The 21,431-nt window shown below is 32.9% G+C and overlaps 2 protein-coding genes across 51 annotated transcripts in view; both read left to right on the top strand.

The window, feature by feature from the left end:
- Positions 1-2,596: 2,596 nt before the first annotated feature.
- LOC125059593 (glycogen phosphorylase) lies at positions 2,597-12,345 on the top strand. Its single transcript, XM_047664069.1, has 8 exons — positions 2,597-2,953; positions 3,170-3,401; positions 4,387-4,571; positions 6,498-6,609; positions 7,089-8,206; positions 8,660-8,946; positions 9,437-9,638; positions 11,126-12,345. Exons 1-8 carry the CDS (start codon positions 2,714-2,716, stop codon positions 11,273-11,275), a joined length of 2,526 nt encoding a protein of 841 aa, XP_047520025.1. The 5' UTR covers positions 2,597-2,713; the 3' UTR covers positions 11,276-12,345.
- An 805-nt stretch (positions 12,346-13,150) lies between these two features.
- LOC125059791 (Down syndrome cell adhesion molecule-like protein Dscam2) overlaps positions 13,151-21,431 on the top strand; it is a 73,745-nt gene continuing 65,464 nt past the window's right edge. For all 50 annotated transcript variants that reach the window (XM_047664359.1, XM_047664358.1, XM_047664362.1 and 47 more), the window contains exons 1-2: positions 13,151-13,281; positions 18,662-18,817. In XM_047664359.1, the coding sequence (XP_047520315.1) occupies positions 18,769-18,817 (49 nt within the window). In that variant the 5' untranslated portion in view covers positions 13,151-13,281; positions 18,662-18,768. The remainder of the gene's footprint in view (positions 13,282-18,661; positions 18,818-21,431) is intronic.

Here is a 21,431-nt window from a genome sequence, read left to right as displayed (position 1 = left end):
TTTGATTTTCTGCTATCTATCTAAATAATCTATAAAAAACAAATCACAAGATTTTATTGAATCAAGTTTTTGGTTTATATTAGTTCTTCTATTATCGGAATTAGCACCAATAAAAACATTTTTATGAATTATATTTTGTTGCTATTACTAAGCGTGTATACAATGTTATTTAAATATTAAGAGTTATGTACACATTTCATATATTTTTAGCATTTGTTAGGACGTAAGTTATAAAATGAACGACTATATTTTAAGCATTTATTGTATTTGGTTAAAATGTAATAACCGATAAATTGTGATATTTTTGAATTTTATTTATCGACGTTGAGTTTGTTATGTGTTGAACACACAAATTCTAATACTAAATATAAATTTGCTTTAAAGATTAATTTTGACGTATTTGATTGATTTGTTGCGTTTCTATTTCAGTGTTCTCATAATACTGGTTTTGTAAGGCAACAAAGTGTCGCAAAAATAAAAAAAAATGTACGCGTAACTTATGTACGCGCGTAAGAAGTTATACTTCTTTGGCATTATTCAAAATAGCTTTTGATTGCATGCAAATAATTAATTAAAATTAAATAATCAAAGACTGGAAAGGGAGTCATTATAGTCAATAAAGTTCAGTTTACTTTTGAAAAATTTAATAAATAAATTATGTTATTATTCGAATGTTGTTTTTAAATTATGTCCAATGCCGTAGCATCTTCCGTGGGCAACTTCATTCTGCTAATTTTATGTCACGGTGCGCGCGCATCGTAAAATTTCACTCTCATCAATGTTTCATAACGCGCCTAAAGAAGTATAACTTTAATAAAAAGATTATGTATCTATAAATTATTACTATTTGATCATTGATATCGCTATGGCGTGATAGACATTGGAATGCAGATGTGTATCAAAAATAATGTTATATTGACATCACGTTTTAATTATACATATGTGCCATAAAAGTTATGTACAATCACACAATATTTATATTTAAAATCGACTGTATTTGGAGTGGTTACCAGGTTTTATTGCGATGTTACAATTATATTATGAATATATCTCGTTCCCTCTAATAAAGATTTATAAACAAATCACGATGTTTAATTGTTTTCGCCGTACATATAATAATATACTTATCGCCTTAATAATATACTTAGAAATTTGCAAAACAAGCTATATAGCAATGTATGAAACATTAGCAATGCCCCCGGTTTCACTCGCATAGATACCAATCTCGTGCTAGTGCAAAGTCTACTAATTTTAATTTCAGATAATTATATACACACTTACATTTATCTAATCAATATACAGATTTTACTTTACAACGAATATATATCTAATATAATATGTATGTACGTAGAATGTCCGACATTAGTAAATTTAAAAATATATACTCTACAAGTATTAAAAAATTCTTGATTTCAAGTTGGAAATGAAATAATTTTTTTAATCAGTCCAGGAATTTATAGCTTGATTTGAAAATTGTTAAAAATAAAAACAAGAATTCAAAATGCAAAACTTGATTCTACATTATTAGAAAAGAGCTTTATTTGTAGAACTTCCCTATACATAACATTTGACGTAGTTTTGTTTTGTGACAAAATAATAGCCGGGATAGGCCAACTTTATAATACAATTGCCCATTTGTAAAACATTCTTTTTGTAGCTATTGTTGCCGAATGTACCTATATAGTGTATTGTACGTTCTATAATACTATACAAGAATATTTTTGTTCTATCGTCAATAGTTTCCACAGCGCACGCGATGACAGGTTTTTTATGGATAATTTTTTCACACTTTGGATTATATTATTGCATTTTTATTAGAGATCCCTATTTTTTTGAAAATAGCCTATGGCAGTCCCTGATGGTGCAGCTTTCTAATGGTGAAATAATTTTTGAAATCGGTCCAGTAGTTTTTGTGTGAAAATATTATTAACATACATACAAAAACAAAAATGTTTCCTCTTTATAATAATAGTATAGCATTCTAGGTACGTGAATACTAACTTTAGGTATACAATAAATAGCATTAATAATCTATGAAATAAGAAGAACACAATTTTAGTGCAGAATTGGTAAAATATTAGAAGAGAATATTTAATATTTAGATCGTGTTCCTGATAAATAGATTTTAGACATAAGATAGAAAAGATCATGGAAACGGTAAACAGTTAACAGTGCCTATTAAGCTCTTGATAACTCATAGCGAGGTTCGTGCGTAGGTACTTTTTTTTTATAAAGAAATACATTTTTACTTCCACTGTAAACTATCGAGTATCGACTGTCGAAGCATTTTGTATTTAATGTTCAGTCAGTGTCAATTGTCATTATTGAAAACTACATTAAAATGTAGGGTAGGTACACTTAATTATTTTTTTGTTCTAGTACGTACATATCAAAAATGCAATACTTAAATAAAATAGTGATGTTTTTATGGTTTATAATATACCTACCTAATATTGTAATTGACTAAATACTATAATTGTTAATTTACTAAAAAAAATATAAAATAATTATTGTAATTAATAATAGTAGGTAGGTAGGAAGGTTGAAATATTTATCTCTGAATCTTGTTGGTAGTTGGTGCCCGGTATAGAACAAGAGCCGAACAGACGGTTGTAGTTTGACCTTCACAAGGTGACCGATATCGCTCCCGCAGTCAGACTGTACGCGACAGCTGATCGGTTGTGTGTTGTGTTAAAAGAAAGTAAACGTAATAATGAGCGTACAATCGGACTCGGAGAAACGAAAGCAAATATCCGTCCGCGGAATTGTTGCTGTAGAAAATGTTACCGAAGTGAAGAAGGCATTTAACCGGCATGTGCATTACACTCTTGTTAAAGACCGGAATGTTGCGACACCAAGAGATTACTACTTCGCTTTGGCTCACACTGTCAGAGATCATCTGGTTTCCCGGTGGATTCGCACCCAACAATACTACTATGAAAAGGATCCAAAAGTATGTGATTATTATTCCTATTACTTTAAGAAACCAGTTGTAAATTTATAGTAAAAATAACTTGACTTTTGTGTTATTTGAAATATAAAATTTGGTTATATTATGGTAAGTGTAATATAACCAATTCTATCTAATATAGTATAAATATTTCTCTTCTACATAATATGTATTTTATGTATTATATTATTATTTGTTCTCACATGAGATTATTTTCAGCGAGTTTACTACCTCTCATTGGAGTATTATATGGGACGATCCCTTCAGAATACAATGATTAACCTGGGTATTCAAGGAACTGTTGATGAAGCTCTGTATCAGATTGGATTGGATATTGAGGAACTAGAAGAGTTGGAAGAAGACGCAGGGCTTGGAAATGGAGGTCTTGGTCGTTTAGCTGCTTGTTTCCTCGACTCAATGGCTACACTTGGCTTAGCAGCCTATGGATATGGTATGATTATCTTATCTGTGTCATTCACCTCTAAATGTTTATTTTAAATTTTAAATAATAATTTCATTCAGATATTAAACACCAAAATAACTAAAGAAACTTTCTATACTACTTTTATTTTATTTAGTTGTAGGTATAACTACTTCTACATAATAAGAACAGTATTATACTAAAGTAACCGCATATGATTAACTTTTTAGATCTATTTTCAATTCCGCAGTTATATTTTATTTACTACACTTTTAAAAATACACAGCTGTAGGTATATAGTTTGCTTTTAATGATTACACAATGATTAAAAGTTTCTTAGAAAATGATACTAGAAAAAGAAAATTAGATTAAATATACTTTAAGTTTTTAAATACAAGCATAAGAACTGCAACATTTAATGTTTACAATTGATACCAATTTTATACACTAATTGACAGAATGGTGTTGGCGAGACTCCAATTATAAATATGTTCACCAAATAATTGCCAGGAATGGTGAAACATTGTTATAAATACTTCGTTTAACAGAAAACTATATTTTTAACCAAACATTTGTAAGTGTATGTTTGGAGTCCTGTCCAAAGAGGCAAAGGGTTCATGGTTTTGCATCTCATTTGCTTCATACATAATGTTTTTAAAAGCAAGAAGACCTGTGTTTTTTCTAAAAATGTCCATTGTGAGTTATTAAATCAATGCAATTATTTTAATATTACTATAATGATGAAAATATGTACTGTATTATTATAAAAAATGACTCTCATATATGTAATAATTACAGTGTAAATCTCAGAAGGTGACTCACAAAAAGAGATATTTATTAATAAAGATTTTTATTGCTATTAAATTGGGGTCAAATGTTAAAGGAACTTTGGGAACAAATTTGTGTGTATGTGTTGAAACATACATTATTTTATCAAATTAAAATTCTTGAATGTAAGTAAAGATAATAAAGACTTTTCAAATGTAGCAGTGTAAAAGCAAACAATTTTTTATAGGTATAAGGTATGAGTATGGTATTTTTGCGCAAAAAATTGAGAATGGAGAACAGCAAGAAGAACCAGACGATTGGCTGAGGTATGGAAACCCATGGGAGAAGGCCAGGCCAGAATTTATGATTCCTGTTAATTTCTATGGGCGGGTTGCTGATACTCCTCAAGGCAAGAAGTGGGTAGACACGCAGGTGAGTTCACTTAAGTGATTCTATTAATAAAATAATTTCTGTTCATATTACAATTACTTCCAGTAACTCTTAAATAGTTATCCAAGCATAATCTTAAGTTGTAAAACTTTTATTTTGAAATTCATTATTATAAATTATGTAACCTAAATTTGAAACTTGAAAATAATTATTGTCTTGTAGGAATAATTGTACTGAATAATTTCACTTTTTATTCAATGATATAAAGGTATAGATATTTTTTTTTATAATGAAAGAAAAATAAATTAAAAAAAAATTAATGTAGGGACGGATTTGAAAATACTAATAAAACTACTGTAAATAAAACGACGCAAAGACATGTTAACATAAATTCTTTAAGAAAGGCATTAACATTATACGAAAATAAACTGCATCGTCCTTAATATGACCTTAAGGTACCCTTGGAGATCGTTTCAGTAATAAAGATAACCCTCTATTCGTTGTGGGACACTTTTGTAGGTATCGTCCAGCGTGTGACGTCTCTAAGTCATTGACCTCGCGCGTTTTTACACTAAATTATACCTTCTGAAATATGGATTGCCAAAAATTCTAAGACTTTGTAAACGTAGTAACAATACTATTGTTCTTTTTATATGTTTGGGTAACATAATAGGGCCATTTCTCAGGCATTCTATTTTTAAATAATATTTGCGTGGTAACAAAATAATACATGTTTCTTTGACTCTTCACTTGCTCTCAATCAATTTAGCAAGTGTTTTAAGAAATTATTCAATTTACGATCGGGCGGAGACACTATCTGCCCGTATTCATAATAAGTTTCACTGCTATTCGTATTATTATCTATACTTAATATTGTAGACAGTAGAGGTTAAAACGTAAAGTTTGTAAGGTGTAGGGGTTAATGATCTGGATGTTATGATCCGATGTTGTGAGTTCATAGACTCACGAAAAAAGGTTCGTGGTAAATTTGGAAAGTAAGTCGGTGTAAAAACAAACGAAAATGCTTCTTACGAACGTTCCCTTGATGACAGATTGAATTGAGTTCTAGAGAAAATTGAAGAGCTTGATAATGCCTACAGCAATTAAGCGATACCATATGTCTTACTTTTATATTATATAGAAAAAAGTACTCTCTTTATTTGTTCGCGATAAACTCAAAAACTGAATTATTACGGTTTTCACAAATATCTGCAACGATTAATGAGGTTTAGCCCCGTAGCCGAGGCGGGTGGCTAGTACTCGATATTTTTCTATTTTGTGGCCTTCAGAAACTTGATATACCTATTGCGATTTCACTCAACCTTATACTACGAAACTGGAATAAATTAATATATTGGACTTATTTTTTATTATAATTATAGGTTTGAATTCTTTAACGTTAGAGTGCTTTGTATTTTTTTTTTATGATTGGACAATTCACACCAATTGACCTAGTCCCATGCTAAGCTGGTGAAGCTTGTGTTATGGGTACTAGGCAACGGATACACATACATATTATAGATAGATAGACATATGAATACATATTTAAACACCCAAGACCTAAGCACAACACCAAATGCTCATCACATCGATGTTTGTCTCAGCCGGGGATCGAACCCGGGACCCATGGATTCGCAGTCAGGGGTACTAACCACTAGACCAATGAGTCGTCAAATTGTGTGTTGTGTGTTGATTATGAGTACTACGATACGGCAACTTCGTAAATAGTGTTTTAAAATTCATGTCCATTTCTATTTTAATTAATTAAAGGTAGACTTTCGTGCTATCCGTTTATGTATCATCTTTGTTAATACTGATTAAAACCATTAAGTTTATTTTATTTTACGTTAATAAGCAGGGTGATATTGTGACCTATATCTGTGCAATAGTGGCAATCCGTTGTTATGACAATATCACTGTAGTTTATGGTCGTTTAAAGAGGGTCAAATGTCATCTTTTACTTCCTAGGTCGTGTTCGCTATGCCGTATGACAACCCGATCCCAGGTTACAATAACAATGTCGTCAACACGCTGCGGTTGTGGTCAGCTAAGAGCCCCGTGGACTTCAATCTAAAATTCTGTTAGTATATGCTATGTACTGAATATGATAATGTTTTAAAAATATATTACTAGTCTGTGAAAGAGAACTGTCGAGTGCAACCTTTTTTGTTAAGTTCAAAAGAAAAAAAGTACCTAAGTATATAAATTTTGTAATCAATCGAAATGACGCAACAAATAAGAATTATATTAGTTCGCTGCCACTGTTCTCTTTCTACTGATCCAGAAATAATAACATTTTATTATTATTATACTAAATTACAATCGAATATGTCTGTTGTCAATCCATGAGGAATAGAAATCTATTTTACTTTTTATCTTCAAGCCACATAAATCTACAGACATTTCTTAATAGAAGGTTTTGATTACACATTAAAAATAATGAGTATTTGATAATCTTTTTATTTCTATTTTTTTTTCTCAAAACATATTTATCTAAAATTTATAAATAGTTATTGTTATCAATAAAACACATTTGGAACTTATGATTATATATTTCAGTTAACTCCGGTGACTACATTCAAGCCGTACTAGATCGTAACGTCGCAGAGAACATTTCGCGTGTATTGTATCCGAATGACAACTTCTTTGAAGGAAAAGAACTCAGACTACGTCAAGAGTATTTCATGTGCGCCGCTACTCTACAGGACATCATTAGGCGTTACAAAGCCTCCAGATTTGGTAGTCGTGAGGCTGTCAGAACTACATTCGAAAGCCTTCCAGAAAAGGTCGCGATTCAGCTGAACGACACCCACCCGGCTTTAGCGATTCCAGAATTACTGCGCATTTTACTCGATATTGAGAAAGTTCCGTATGATGAGGCCTGGAAACTTGTCAACAAATGTTGCGCCTACACCAACCATACCGTTCTCCCAGAGGCTTTGGAGAGATGGCCTTGCTCAATGTTAGAAAACTGTCTCCCCAGACACATGGAACTCATATATCACATTAACTTCTTGCACCTTAAAGAGGTCGAGAAACGCTGGCCTGGAGATATGGACCGCATGCGTCGTATGTCTCTTATTGAAGAAGAAGGTGAAAAGAGAGTGAACATGGCCCATCTATGTGTGGTCGGTGCACACGCTGTCAACGGCGTTGCCGCCATTCATTCAGATATCCTGAAGGCAACCATCTTCCGTGATTTCTACGAAATGTGGCCAGAAAAATTCCAAAACAAGACAAACGGAATCACCCCACGGCGTTGGCTGTTGCTATGCAACCCTGGCCTATCTGATCTGATATCCGATAAGATCGGCGAAGAATGGACCGTCCACCTCGACCAATTGAAGGGTTTGAAGCGGTGGTCGAAAGACGCCGGCTTCCAGCGTGCAGTGATGAAGGTGAAGCAAGAAAATAAGCTTAAATTAGCGTCCCTCATCGAAAGAGATACGGGTGTGAAAATCAACCCAGCTTCGATGTTTGACGTACAAGTGAAACGTATTCACGAGTACAAGAGGCAATTGTTGAACATTTTGCACGTGATTGTAATGTACAACCGTATAAAGCGTGACCCCACTGCCCCAATCGCCCCAAGAACAGTTATGATCGGTGGTAAAGCCGCACCAGGTTACTTTATCGCTAAGCAAATCATCGCTCTGGCCTGCTCTGTAGGGGATACTGTAAGTATCAATTTAAGTTTAAACTGTCATTTGAACGTGTTATCATTATAATTGATTATGTATTAGGATAGTGTATGAGATTCTATCTTCTCTACATTATATGATTTATAATATTTACATAATAAAGTATTTAGAATATTCTTAACATTATAGTTAGGGAGCGTTCAAGTATTACGTATCGCAATTTTTGGAGGTTATTGTAATTTAATCCCCTCCCCGCATCGTAACGTTTTACAAAAGGAAAAATAATACGTTACGTAATACTTAAACGATCCCTTATAATAATAATAATTAAAACTAATAAATAGAAAACTAAATAATACAAAATAAAACACAGCGCCATATTTTCCGCCATCCAGCAACGATTAAACTATTTCATCAAAAAACCTATGCATATTTTATGCATAATATTAGCTAGAAATCAAATTCAATGGGGCCTTAATTTATTTGTAGGTTAACAACGACCCCGATGTAGGGGACAAGTTAAAGCTGATCTTCTTAGAGAACTACCGAGTCACCCTGGCTGAGCGTATAATGCCAGCAGCCGATCTGAGCGAACAGATCTCGACCGCTGGTACTGAAGCTTCCGGAACCGGGAACATGAAGTTCATGCTTAACGGAGCGTTGACTATTGGCACTATGGATGGAGCTAATGTGGAAATGGCAGAGGAAGCTGGGGAACAGAACTTGTTCATATTCGGAATGAGGGTGGACGATGTTGAAGCTCTGCAGAAGCGAGGGTAAGTTTTGGTTAAGTTAAGATAAGGATGTTGTTAAATTTACATTCAAAAATACCCTCACTTGTATTGTGCCTACTACCCTCATTTGTTGATTATTTTTAATGATATTTAACTTTTTAAAGAAGTACTAAATTTAATCTCCTACTATAAGTAATGAAAATTATAATAGGACTATCGGACCCGGGATTTTATTTTACTACTCCAATATAATGGAAAAACGTGACAAAATATTCTTAAACGAATTTAGCCTAATTATTATAACAAATTTCAATGTACGATTAACAATAGTGACTGGCTGTTAATTCCATGTTTAAAAATGTATGAAAAATAAATCTTATATTACAATTGTGGAGAAAAGATTGTAAAGTAACATCCTTTATTAGATTGGAGGAACTTTGGCCGGCCCTATAATATTGCTTTATCGCATCGAGTAGGCGTTCAGAGTCTTAAGTTAAGTATTTTACCTATTATGAAAAAAATATTGTTGTAGGTATAACGCGTACGAGTACTACGAGCGCAACCCAGAGCTACGTCAATGTATCGAACAGATCCGCAGCGGTTTCTTCACTCCTGGTGAACCTGGGAAGTTCCAGAATGTAGCTGATGTGCTACTCCATCATGACAGGTTCCTCCATCTGGCAGATTTTGATGATTACATCAAGGCCCAGGATAAGGTGTCCGCAGTGTATCAGGTATATTATTGAAATAATAGTTAATTACTAGACGAATTTTTGCAATATTAATAATTATTTCATTTCGAGTATTACGTCACGCAATTTTGGAGGTTATTGCCCCCCCCCCAGCCCCGTGTAACGCGCCGTAACGCTTTTCTGTACCCAAGTATAGTAAAACTTTTCGTGACCACCTAGTGACTCTTTATACCTAAAAGTTACCATTATGTGGTGTAAAGTACTGGAAAGTCGAAAATAATATTAACAATAACACGTAATTCAATCCCCGCCCCGCATTACGTAGTACGTATTGTGTAGTAACGCTAAATCCAAACAAACTTATGGGTGGATACGTAGATCCCATAAATGTTGTATTTATTCAAGAGACCACTTTTTGCCTTTGGTAATCACATTCTTAAATTATTTTATTACTGAATGGATTGTAATGAAACTTTACAATTATATAGCTTATACATCAGAATAACACATAAGACACAATTTATAAAGATATTGTGCAAATTGTCCAAAATATCAAGTAAGTTCGAAAAAATCTACCATCTGCGAGTTATTCTAGCGTGCGATGCCAAAACCGCTAGAGTTACGCATTTGTAATGTATGATGGAAATGTTTATTTTCAGTCGTTTTTTTCTACTTCTCGCTAATGTAAGATACTAATCCTGCACAGATGACGGAAGTCGCGGGCACCAGCTAGTTGCATAACAAATTCAAATCAGGCGATTTGAATTTGTTATGCATATATGTATCGTACACATTGTTTTTATGGCGCGTCTAAACGGGCCATGTTTTGCTGCAATTGATGGCTGCAACACTGTGGCCGGCAACATTGCAAACAATAGCAGCCACACTATGCAATATTGCGGTAATGTCCCGGCCATATAGCCAAACATGTTTTGTATAGCCACATATGGCCGATATTGCCCCGATGGGTGGCCGGACGATCGCTAGGCTATCGAATTCAACTGCAATATTGCACAGCCAGTTCTATTGTTGTTTCAGTCACTCTCTTTGTTATGGCACAGTGTATCCTTTTCTACGCGACATGACGTTTGCTATGAGTGAAGTGTGCCTGTTGCTATATTCTGTGTTTTGCGATCAGCTGCATTTTGACGTTAAATTAAATATTAATTAAAATTCAAGACTCAAATTGTCTACAGTATCACGCCTATTTAAGTAAGGTCGAATCCACAATCTCTTCTTTTTCTATTTCTTTTTTAAAACAATATAAGCTGCTGCGATCAGTGTGATTTCGTCAGCCATTGTTGCCGGTTTGTGTGGCCCGTTTATGAGTCTGCATCATGGGCCATACTATTGCAGACATATTGCAACACATTGCCAGCCATCAATTGCAGCAAAACATGGCCCGTTTAGACGCGTCATTACTAACATTTATAGACCTTTTTGTGCCAAAGAAATCAAGTTATAATTACAATTGTGTCGCCTTCATTCATGTAGACGTCGTTGCTTAACAAATAATGATTTTTCAACAGAATCCATCAAAATGGGCGGAAATGGTGATCGAGAACATAGCCTCGTCTGGCAAGTTTTCTTCGGACCGCACCATTGCCGAATACGCAAGGGAAATTTGGGGTGTTGAACCCACTTGGGAAAAACTGCCCGCCCCTCATGAGGTTGCTTAAGAGAACCGTGGTCTGCTAAAATACAATCCACTGGTTGGTTGTATTTTTTTTATGTACTCAAAGTTAAGCGCAAATATAGATTTAGACCTTAGCTAGATTTTATAAAAATTATATTTATTAATAAACGATTTTGGCGAGATATTCGAACACAACAACAAATTTTGTAATAGACACAATGTGTAAGACTGCAAAATCAAATTTTTCCTTTACAGGTGCTTAAATATAGAATTTATATTTTAACCATTTTTATTACAAATTATAAATAATCATATTAATATATTTAATATTAATCTTTGAAATGAAATTATGTATTTGTGAGATCTTATAAAATACTCTTAAGATGTCTTGTGGATGTGTTATAACTATGGCAACAGAATTCAGAGACAAGTGCTTATATGAATTATCTAGTAGAGTTGAGAAATAATAACTACAAAAGTGAGATAGAAATGTATTAGAGAAAACAAGATAAAGGATGTTTTGTTTTGGTTATGTGTATTTTGATGTTTGGCATCAGTTACTGAAGTCAGACAAATTGCGGATTCGGCAACATTTGTGTTGATAAAAATAAAATCCTTATTTGCTTTATTATTTGTGAAATGGTGTTAGTTATCAATTTATCCATATCAGTACGATATAATTAAATGTTTCCATGTATCTCACGAACTCCCTCTTCGAGTCATGTAGATGTGCAAACTGTCAAATCTTTGAATGTCAAGTCTTGTGGCCATTTTGACACATGCTAGAGTTCGCAATTGTCTCTGAATTTTAAAATTAGAAGACCTATTAGAAAAAATATGTAGTATAAATTATAGATGTTTCTAATATATTAAAAATGTTCTAAAGCTTGCCTAGAGAAGAAAAAGCAGCTATTCGTGTTCCTAATTTGTGTTAATTGAAAACTTCGTGCCATATTCATGAAAGTCAGAGTACAAATATTTTAATACAATAAAAATTATTTATAATTGATAATGTATCAGTATGTTATCCACTGCCGGAATTTTATAATTAATATAGTTATAAATTACATTTTGTTACTATTTTTCATCTATATTAATAAATTTTATTCAATATTTTAGAGTTATTTATTGTAATATGTCTTAATCCTAATGAACGAACGAACAATGAGAATCTCATTTAGTTTATGACGCAAATGAAATGCGTAATTAAACTCAATGTACATTACATACAACCCGCGATTTTAAGTCAATGAATCCTGTTTTTAAATAATAATTAAATAAACAGGAATATTAGTAATTTTTGTTTCTACTAAAGTACTTTGCCCTTCAAAAAAAAAGCGTAGACATAAAATAAAAGGCAGATGATCTTGTATAATATCCAATTTAACACATTATATAAATATTTATTCTGTTTTAGTCCAACACCTCGTTATAAAGTACCTAGACATTTCTGCTTTCACAAATTTATATAAGATGCTATCGCGAAACAATCATCAAGAATCAAATCCAGGACCTTTGGGCAGGGTTAGCCATTAGGCCACACAGGCGTTACTTATAATAGTGTGAAGTCGATCGTAAATCGTAATCTCTTTTTGTAAGAACTAATGTAGCTTTAAATTAAAAGCGATCGTCCATTATTACGACCAATGTCAAAAGGATTTAATAAGTAGAATGTGCGTACTATACTTTTCTGAATGCAGACACTATCAATAAATATAAGCCGCAACTTCAAGACCGACACGCATTTTGCAGCGTCCTGCGTGCGCATTACATCCCCATATCCTGATCCTTGTAAATCGGAAGCTCTCGGCTAAATTCGGGCACATAAAAGGAGATATCCATATGTGCGAAAGAGACACGCCACTATCTCTCTCTTTTTGATGTCATCGGCCGTTCATAATCCTCTACTACAAACTAAAGCAATAAAATACTATTCGTTCATTCGGCGCTTAAACTTCGGACGAGACGGTGTTGCCGCTCGTCCTTTCGCGTGTGTTGTGGTGTATTGTGTTGTGGGTGCTACGGTGAGCCAAGGCTCGCGTCTCGCAGGTAAAAATCCTTTTATTTTTTAATAGAAAATTCGCGAATTTTTTTAAGAGCACATTTGCCAAAATGCCGGCTATTGCAGACCGCGCAAGTTCGATCGATAGCTATGTTGACTTGAGTAGGCCGCCTCGCTAAACCAGACTGTGATTTAATATTTAAGTACAATTGCTAAATAGCACATTTAATTGTTTATCAGCGATCCGTATTGCGATAAAATTGATAAACATTGCAAAAAAAATTATAATCTTGCGGAAGCCGAACCGGACCGGTCACTTAGCCTTCAATTTATAACAATTATGTATTTACAAACAACTTTATATCTTATTATAGTGAAATAAAGCGCTGCGAGGTTACACTCATCTCAGTAAGCAATGACTCATTAATGACATAAACTTGCGTGTTATTTTTGTCGCAATATGTGAGGTCCTAAGGACTTGGTTAATTGGATGACCACGCCTCGGGAACTGGGGTTACAGTGGCAGTAGGAACGTGTGCTAAAAATAGCGTTTTACGCTCTCCAAACTCATACCTATATGCTACGTGATTTTACTAGTATAACAAGTTTACAAAGATCTCTATGCAAATTTATAGCTGGACCTACGAGAGTATAGATAATTTTATTAATATTATTTAAAAGAAATTCACGAATATATACTTTAAAGGATTAGAAGGCGCTTATTATAATTACGCACGGCTGAAACACCATTCCTTAAAGCACACATATAGACGGTGTTGTAATTGTTTATTGAGAAAATGAGTATTTTTTGTTATAATTATATATATAATAAAGGGACTTGCTATATAAAAATAAATAATTATATACCTAGCTTAAATCTTCAGCAATAAGCAAGAAATATCAAAATTAATATATGCAAGCAAAACTATAAAGGATTAATATGTAGACAATACAATGATAAGTTATTATTTATAAAGAACAACCCTTTAATCTAATTATAAGTTTTAAATTAATATAGAATTACATAAATTCGTACAATTTAAATCAGTCATTTACCTTACCTTCAAATACAAAGCACATGGCTTGAATAGCCCATTCAAGGGCAGGTGCAAAACGAAAAGTGGTTTGAACAAGATTTTTTATAAAACCATCAGGTAGCTTGCTTTTATTCCTATTCTAAAGGATTTTTAGTATGGATGATTTATTAACTTTCTTAAGTTCATATAAGCGTTTTCTTAATGTATTTATTTATAGAGTAAATGGCCGTCGATATGTTGGTGTACATTATATCTAACGATAAAGATAAAGTTCGAGTAAGTGTTATTTGATTAGGGATGTGACATTCTGCATAAAAAAATAGATTTTTTATTAATCGATTATTTTTTCACATCCCTATATTTGATGCAAGTAGATATAAAGTAAAAGGTAGAATCATATAACACTGGCTAATTTCGAAAAAATATTTTAATTACATTAATACTTCACAAAATACACTACACACTCTTGGTAGTGTAATATATTATACGTATTTGATAATTTTTATTATTTTTTTTCCTTTCGTTAACGTTTGAACATTTTTATATGTATGTATTATGTATTCCATCTTTAAGTTTATTTTATAACTAGCTGATCCGGCAGACGTCGTTTTGCCATGTTTATCATTGATAATAAAAAATAGGGGTGGATCGTAGAGGGGTGAAAGTTAGGGGATGTATGTATTTTTTAATTCTGTATCATAAAAAAATAAAGAATAAAATTGTTATCTCAAATTAAAAAAAAAATTAGGAGTGGACTAATCTGAACATTTAGGGGGATGAAAAATAGATGTTGTCCGATTCTCAGACATACCCAATATGCACACAAAATTTCATGAGAATCGGTCGAGCCGTTTCGGAGGAGTTTAACCACAAACCCCACCCAGCCACGAGAATTTTATATATTAGATTGATCTTAGCTGAAGGAGTACGAAATAAATAAATTACTATATATAGATAGTATAATTTAAGACAGTTTTAACATCAGATCCAAAATTAATAGGGTTTTTCATACCGGCTTCTTCGCGCTACGTCTCTGAATCGTACCCTTTCTTCGAAAACCGAATATTTTCTTCGGGCTGGAACACACAGGGCGTGTCAATACTTTCCTATACAAAACAGACAGATGTGTCCCACACCACATTTGTGAGAACGATATGAAACTCGCTCTTATCTACTTAATTATGTATAAGAAAAGATTACACTCGTCTGTAATCCTAGATCCTCCGTCCGGTACTTAAGTCCGTAAATAGATCGCATCTATTCAGTAAAGATATCGAGTTTGCATATACATTTCCTATAAATCAATAGAAACTATATAGATAAAATTCAAGGTCTTGATAAATCATGCGGGTGCATGTTTTTTACCTGAACTCATAAGTTCTGTTTAATTTAAAAATCGTAACATTACGTAAAATATTTTAATGAATTTATTGTGAAAAATTTATTATAAAGAAAATCAATAATTGTGAGCAGTGTTAGTGGCTTCAGCATGCAGCTCTCATCCCTGAGGTCGTAGGTTCAATCCCCGGCTTTGCACCAAGGGACTAGCTTTCTATGTGCGCATTTAATATTCGCTCAAACGGTGAAGAAAAATATCGTGAGGAAACAGGCTTGCTTTAAACCCAAAAAGTCGACGGCATGTGTCAGGCATAGGAGGCTGATCACCTACTTGCCTATTAGATCTTGAAACAGATACAGAAATCTGAGGCCCAGACCTAAAAAGGTTGTAGCGCCACTGATTTATTTTAAGCAACCCTAAATACTTAATCAAAGTACTCTTTCATCTCTGTCTCTCAATATAGAGATAGTTAATACTGTTTTAATGAATTATGAACACATTAAATAAGCAAATTTTCATACAAATATCCTGTTTACGGTGTTATGTTTAATTTACACGAAATAGAGTAGACAATTGTTTAACAGAAATGATAATAGCTCACTTAATTGTATAGTACTTACAATGAAATAATAACGGAGGTATAACGTAAATAAGATTTTTTTGTCTGATTTAGAGATAGCAAATTATAATTAGTGCTAGTGGCGAAATTATCAAACTTGGTGATTCTTGTCTCAAGATATATAGTATTCAATATTCAGCGAATATTCTAGCCTATTATATTCGTATGTCTACATCCCAGACGAGTCGATACTCGAGTACACGCCCGTCTACTAGAAATTTAACAGGATCGATCCGTCTTACAATGAAAGGTATACGGAAGAATTTATTTGTAATGTACTAGTCTACGCAGTATTTATTACGTTTTTGTCTCTTTCTGTCAAATTGTGTTTCCGTTGTAATGGAAAGAGACTCTCAACCTGGAGGTAGTGTTTTCTTTATATTGAACCCAATTAATTACGGCAAAAGAAAACAGCTTGAGGAAACCAGTCTTAAGCCCAAAAATCGAATCACAATACCTTCCCTCACTCATGCTTAAAGAAATGTCAATGACATGATTGAGGATTTATTATGATAATAGACAGGGATAAAGTTTTTATAAATATGTACGCTAGAACTTAGCCCTTTCTTACGGTCAATTAACATCGAAAGAGAAAACGTGTTGAAGATAATTTCCTGTTAATTTGTAGCAAAGGCTGGTTAATTGATATATCATTTATCTTACCGGTTTCTATATATAAAACACAACGTTATTGCAACGCGTGGTAGAGTCGTAAGCGCATTTGTCTTTAATTTATACTGAAAATTAACGATTGAAATATGACTACATAAAAATCGGGTGAAGCTGAACTTCGTCTGTTTGTTGTTTAAAAATTAAAAAGAAAAAATATTTACACATTTATTCCGACAACGAAGGATCAAACAGACAATACTTCAGAATAAAAATAGCTTTAAAATTATGATGAAAACATTTTAAACTGGTAAGTGTTTTCTTATAAATATACGAAAAATCTTTTACAGATATAGTATGGAAGGCTGATCACCTACTTCCCTATTTAGAAACCTGATCTAAGTCATATCCACTACCGTATAGGTTTTACATTGAATTCTGATATTTATAAGCATATAGTTCGTAGAGGGTTGAAAATTATTGGTTGTATGTATTTTTAAATGCTGTATCATAAAAAAATAAAAAAAAAATTTTTATCTAAAAATAAAATTAGGGGTGGACTACCCTTAAAATTTAGACGGATGAAAAACAGATGTTGTCCGATTCTCAGTTATACAAAATCTGCACACAAAATTTCATGAGAATCAGTCAAGCCGTTTCGGAGGAGATTAACCACAAACCCCGCGACACGAGAATTTTATATATTAGATAAAGATTTCTTTCAAAACGTCAAATGTATATCAATAACATTTTAATGTTTTCGAATAAAGTTCTTGTGTAATCAAAACAAACGCTAGCAGCCATTTCTGGATAATGGAACCGAAAATAATCCAAGCCGTTTGTTGTTTTACACATTTATGTTCACGGTTTTAACGCGATAAACTTTATAAATATTTAAAGCATTATTAGGTCGATGGTACCGCCTCCGTGGCCTAATGGATATATTTTGAGGGTTCGATTCACGGCAAAACAATTATTTACAGTTGAAGACTGATTTAAAAATTATGATATATAAGTCTACCAAATTGAATACTTTAAACAAACATTTAATTAATTACCTTTACATGAATTAAACACAATAATAATATTAATTACTTTGATATTATTATTGTGTTTAATTCATGTATAAACACACACCTGTACTCTAGTTCCTTTGTCCATAACCGTTAACATTGAAATTATATGTCAATTTTAAATTTGGTTATAACACATAATGTGATCACAAAGTTCGCGTTTTATGAGAGAAATCGAATAGTTCTAATGGTATAAACTAAGGTCATGAACTCCCAACGACACCCTTGGCCATGCGGGAACATATGTTACTGAAATCTTTTGCAAGTTCGGCTTCCAGGAAATTAATATAATTTAACCGTGATATACGTAAAGCATTTTAATAGAAATGTACATATCCTTGTATCCTACAAAGAAAAAAATGCTTGGAAAGCATCTAATATTAAGCAAAGTAATGGTACCGTTTTAGCAACTCCTAAATTTAATTTATGTAAGTATCACAAAAAGTCGATAAAAATAATTTATTTAATGTGGCCGTGTCACGCATTAATGCCCCTAACATCAGAGACAGAGAGAGACGATATTTTTAGACACTATTTCGAGGGTGGTCAGCCCTTCACCATTATTAGAATTACTCCCCCGTCTTGCCAACACGTACAACTGTTGAATAAAAAGTTGTTCGCTTCTAACTTTTTATTCAAAACGTTCTTCTAACGTTTAAAAATTTTCTATTAAGTACGTAACTGAATTAGGCTCATATTGTATGCGTTTATTTTTAGATTACCTTAATCGTTATTTCTGCTCTGTTTCAGATTCGGGCAACGCCCGGCCGCAAAGCGGCTAGTTCTACATATTTATCTGGTATACAGAAGAAAAGTGACCAAAGTGATTAGTGAAGTGTTAAGTGAAAGTGTTTAATATGTCTCTTCTAACCGTATTTACGGTCCTCGTCGGGCTGCTCGCGCTTGGTAAGTACAATGTTTGGTATATATAATAAATGGTATGTATAATAATAGCTACCTTATTTGGATACGTTTATGAATAATGATTATGCATTACCTGATTCGATTCGTTCCATAGAGTAATCAGGTATAGTTTAAGAAACGGGAATGAACAACGCCAATTAACATCTAACAATTTAAACATTACATCATATACGTCCAATTATTAATTAAATTAAATATGGAGCTGACATAATGTAACACGTGTAAAAACCTTGGCTATCAATATAGTGGCGGAGAGTTTATTGCCAGTTCTTCTCTTCCGTTCTACGCCCTTGATTTGAGAACTGGCAGTAAATGTAAAATTAGAAGGATTTAATGTATATTTCTTTTTGACGTTCATAAGTATACATTGTGTTACGTATATGATTTTAAATTTTGATTTGATATTCTTAATGAGATAAACCATTTGATCAACTTTACCGCGAAAAGGATTAAAACAGATGAAGGTTTTACAGACTATCGGAGACAGATTTGAAACATTGAAGCCAAGAATAAGACTGTACAAGTATATAACCTTTTGATTCAAAGAAAACACATTGCGAAGGTTGTGAGAAAGTTGTAATGGGATGAGGTATCTCGCACCCGGGCCCGATCGATAGCTGTGTCGGAAAATCTGTCGGGTTGCCAGGCAACGTTCGCGAATCTCCTCCTCAATCTTTTCATTGATATAGAACGTACTTGCAATATATACGAACAGATCGTCATAGTCGTAGAATAGTGACGGATCTGACAAATAGTAAACTTTACAGGGCAGCGATTTCAAAATAATATAATCATGTCAGTTTTTGTCATAACTATTTTAATTCATATTCTGTTATTATGAAATTTGGCATACAAGCAAACAAAAGGGTTTGTTTTGTTACAAAATAAAAATAATAACATTAAATTACACAGTTTTCTAGAAAAATCACATTCTTCTATCAAATGCGTCACTTTACCGACTGATTAATTTGAAATTTAAAACAAATGGATTTTTTTTAATGTAGCCGTAATATTGTAGTATCCAAATATGATAAAAAGTGGATTTTGGACTTTTTTCAAATCCGACATTGTTCTACGATCATGACGCGATGGTTCACTTCACACTTGATATCTAAAATTCCATTCGCGTCGACCCGAATTAAATTTTGCCTATATCTGGAATTCGCATATATTTGCATGATTATACATAATGTAAGCATTATATTCTAATAAACTCGGCAGCTAACAAACAAATATCCTAAAATGGCGTTATTCGAGCGAACGTGTGAGTGTCTTTGTTTAAAATATATGCTTTTATACGAAAGCTTACAGGTTTTCGATGTAAACAAGCCAGCACGTTGGCCTTTTGCATAGGTCGCGACCGTGAGCTCGCCTTAGAAACTGTGCTGCTAAAATCAATTTATTTAATTATATACATTTAACTCACTTTCTTGAATGAGAATGATAGAGATAGGAGACTTAACATATGTTTTCTGCTTAGACTAAACATTCATTCAATAATTTTAAATACCAATACCAAAATATCATATAATATGTTTATTTCCGTCACCTCGTTGTCGCTTCTGTCAACAGAAGTAATCTTTTAACCTATGACACTTAAGTCTAATACATATTATCAATTGTTTTCTAAATGTAACAGCTTGATATCAATGCTTTGGAATATGTTTTATAGGAAATACGCCGCCTTGTGAAAAATTAAACACTTTGACTGTCTTAATAAAATAAATTAAAATAAATTTACATAAACTATTTATTTAATACGGGTTTGATTATTCGACTTCGGGCTTCAAAAGCCTACGTTTCTACATAAAATGAGGCAACGGAATACAATTAGGTTAATTTAATTTTCTATCCCTAGAGCTTAGGATTTTCGTTGATATTATATAAATTATATAAAAATAAGCCAGCTGATTAACCTGAAAAATATGGTTTAAGCAAGAGCAATTTTTTTTAATTTTTTTTTATAGACAATTCACACCAATTGACCTAGTCCCACGCTAAGCTGGTGAAGTTTGTGTTATGGGTACTAGGCAACGGATATACATACATATTATAGATAGATAGACTTATAAATACATATTTAAACACCCAAGACCTAAGCACAACACCAAATGCTCATCACATCGATGTTCGTCTCAGCCGGGGATCGAACCCGGGACCCATGGATTCGCAGTCAGTCGTACTAACCACTAGTCTAGACCAATGGGTCGTCGAATTGTTTTTTAATTGGATTAAGAGCTGAATAGACCTTTCAAAATCCAATCCTGTTAAAACCTTTTATTTGAAACCAGTAAGTTACTTAAAATTAAATGATATACTAATTGAAACATAACAAATAGAAAAGAGCTAGCAAATTACTAAACTCTAAAACATACGTGTAAAAGATTAAACTGAAATGGTTGATGTTGAATAAAAGTGTTTTGTTCCCATGCACAGTTCAGCTACGATGATTATTCAATTGAAGAAATCTCTAAATTACACCCAATGCCGCGTCACTTGATATGCTATGCTGGAACAACGGAAATTGAATCCGCACCAAGCAAATACGTTACATTCCGAGATATTCGATTAGGATGTATGACTTAACGCTTCCGAT

This window comes from Pieris napi, chromosome 20, assembly GCF_905475465.1.
Source record: "Pieris napi chromosome 20, ilPieNapi1.2, whole genome shotgun sequence".
Lineage (NCBI taxonomy): Eukaryota > Metazoa > Arthropoda > Insecta > Lepidoptera > Pieridae > Pieris > Pieris napi.
The sequence above is the reverse complement of the archived record's forward strand: the minus strand, read 5'-3'. Positions and strand labels throughout refer to the sequence as shown.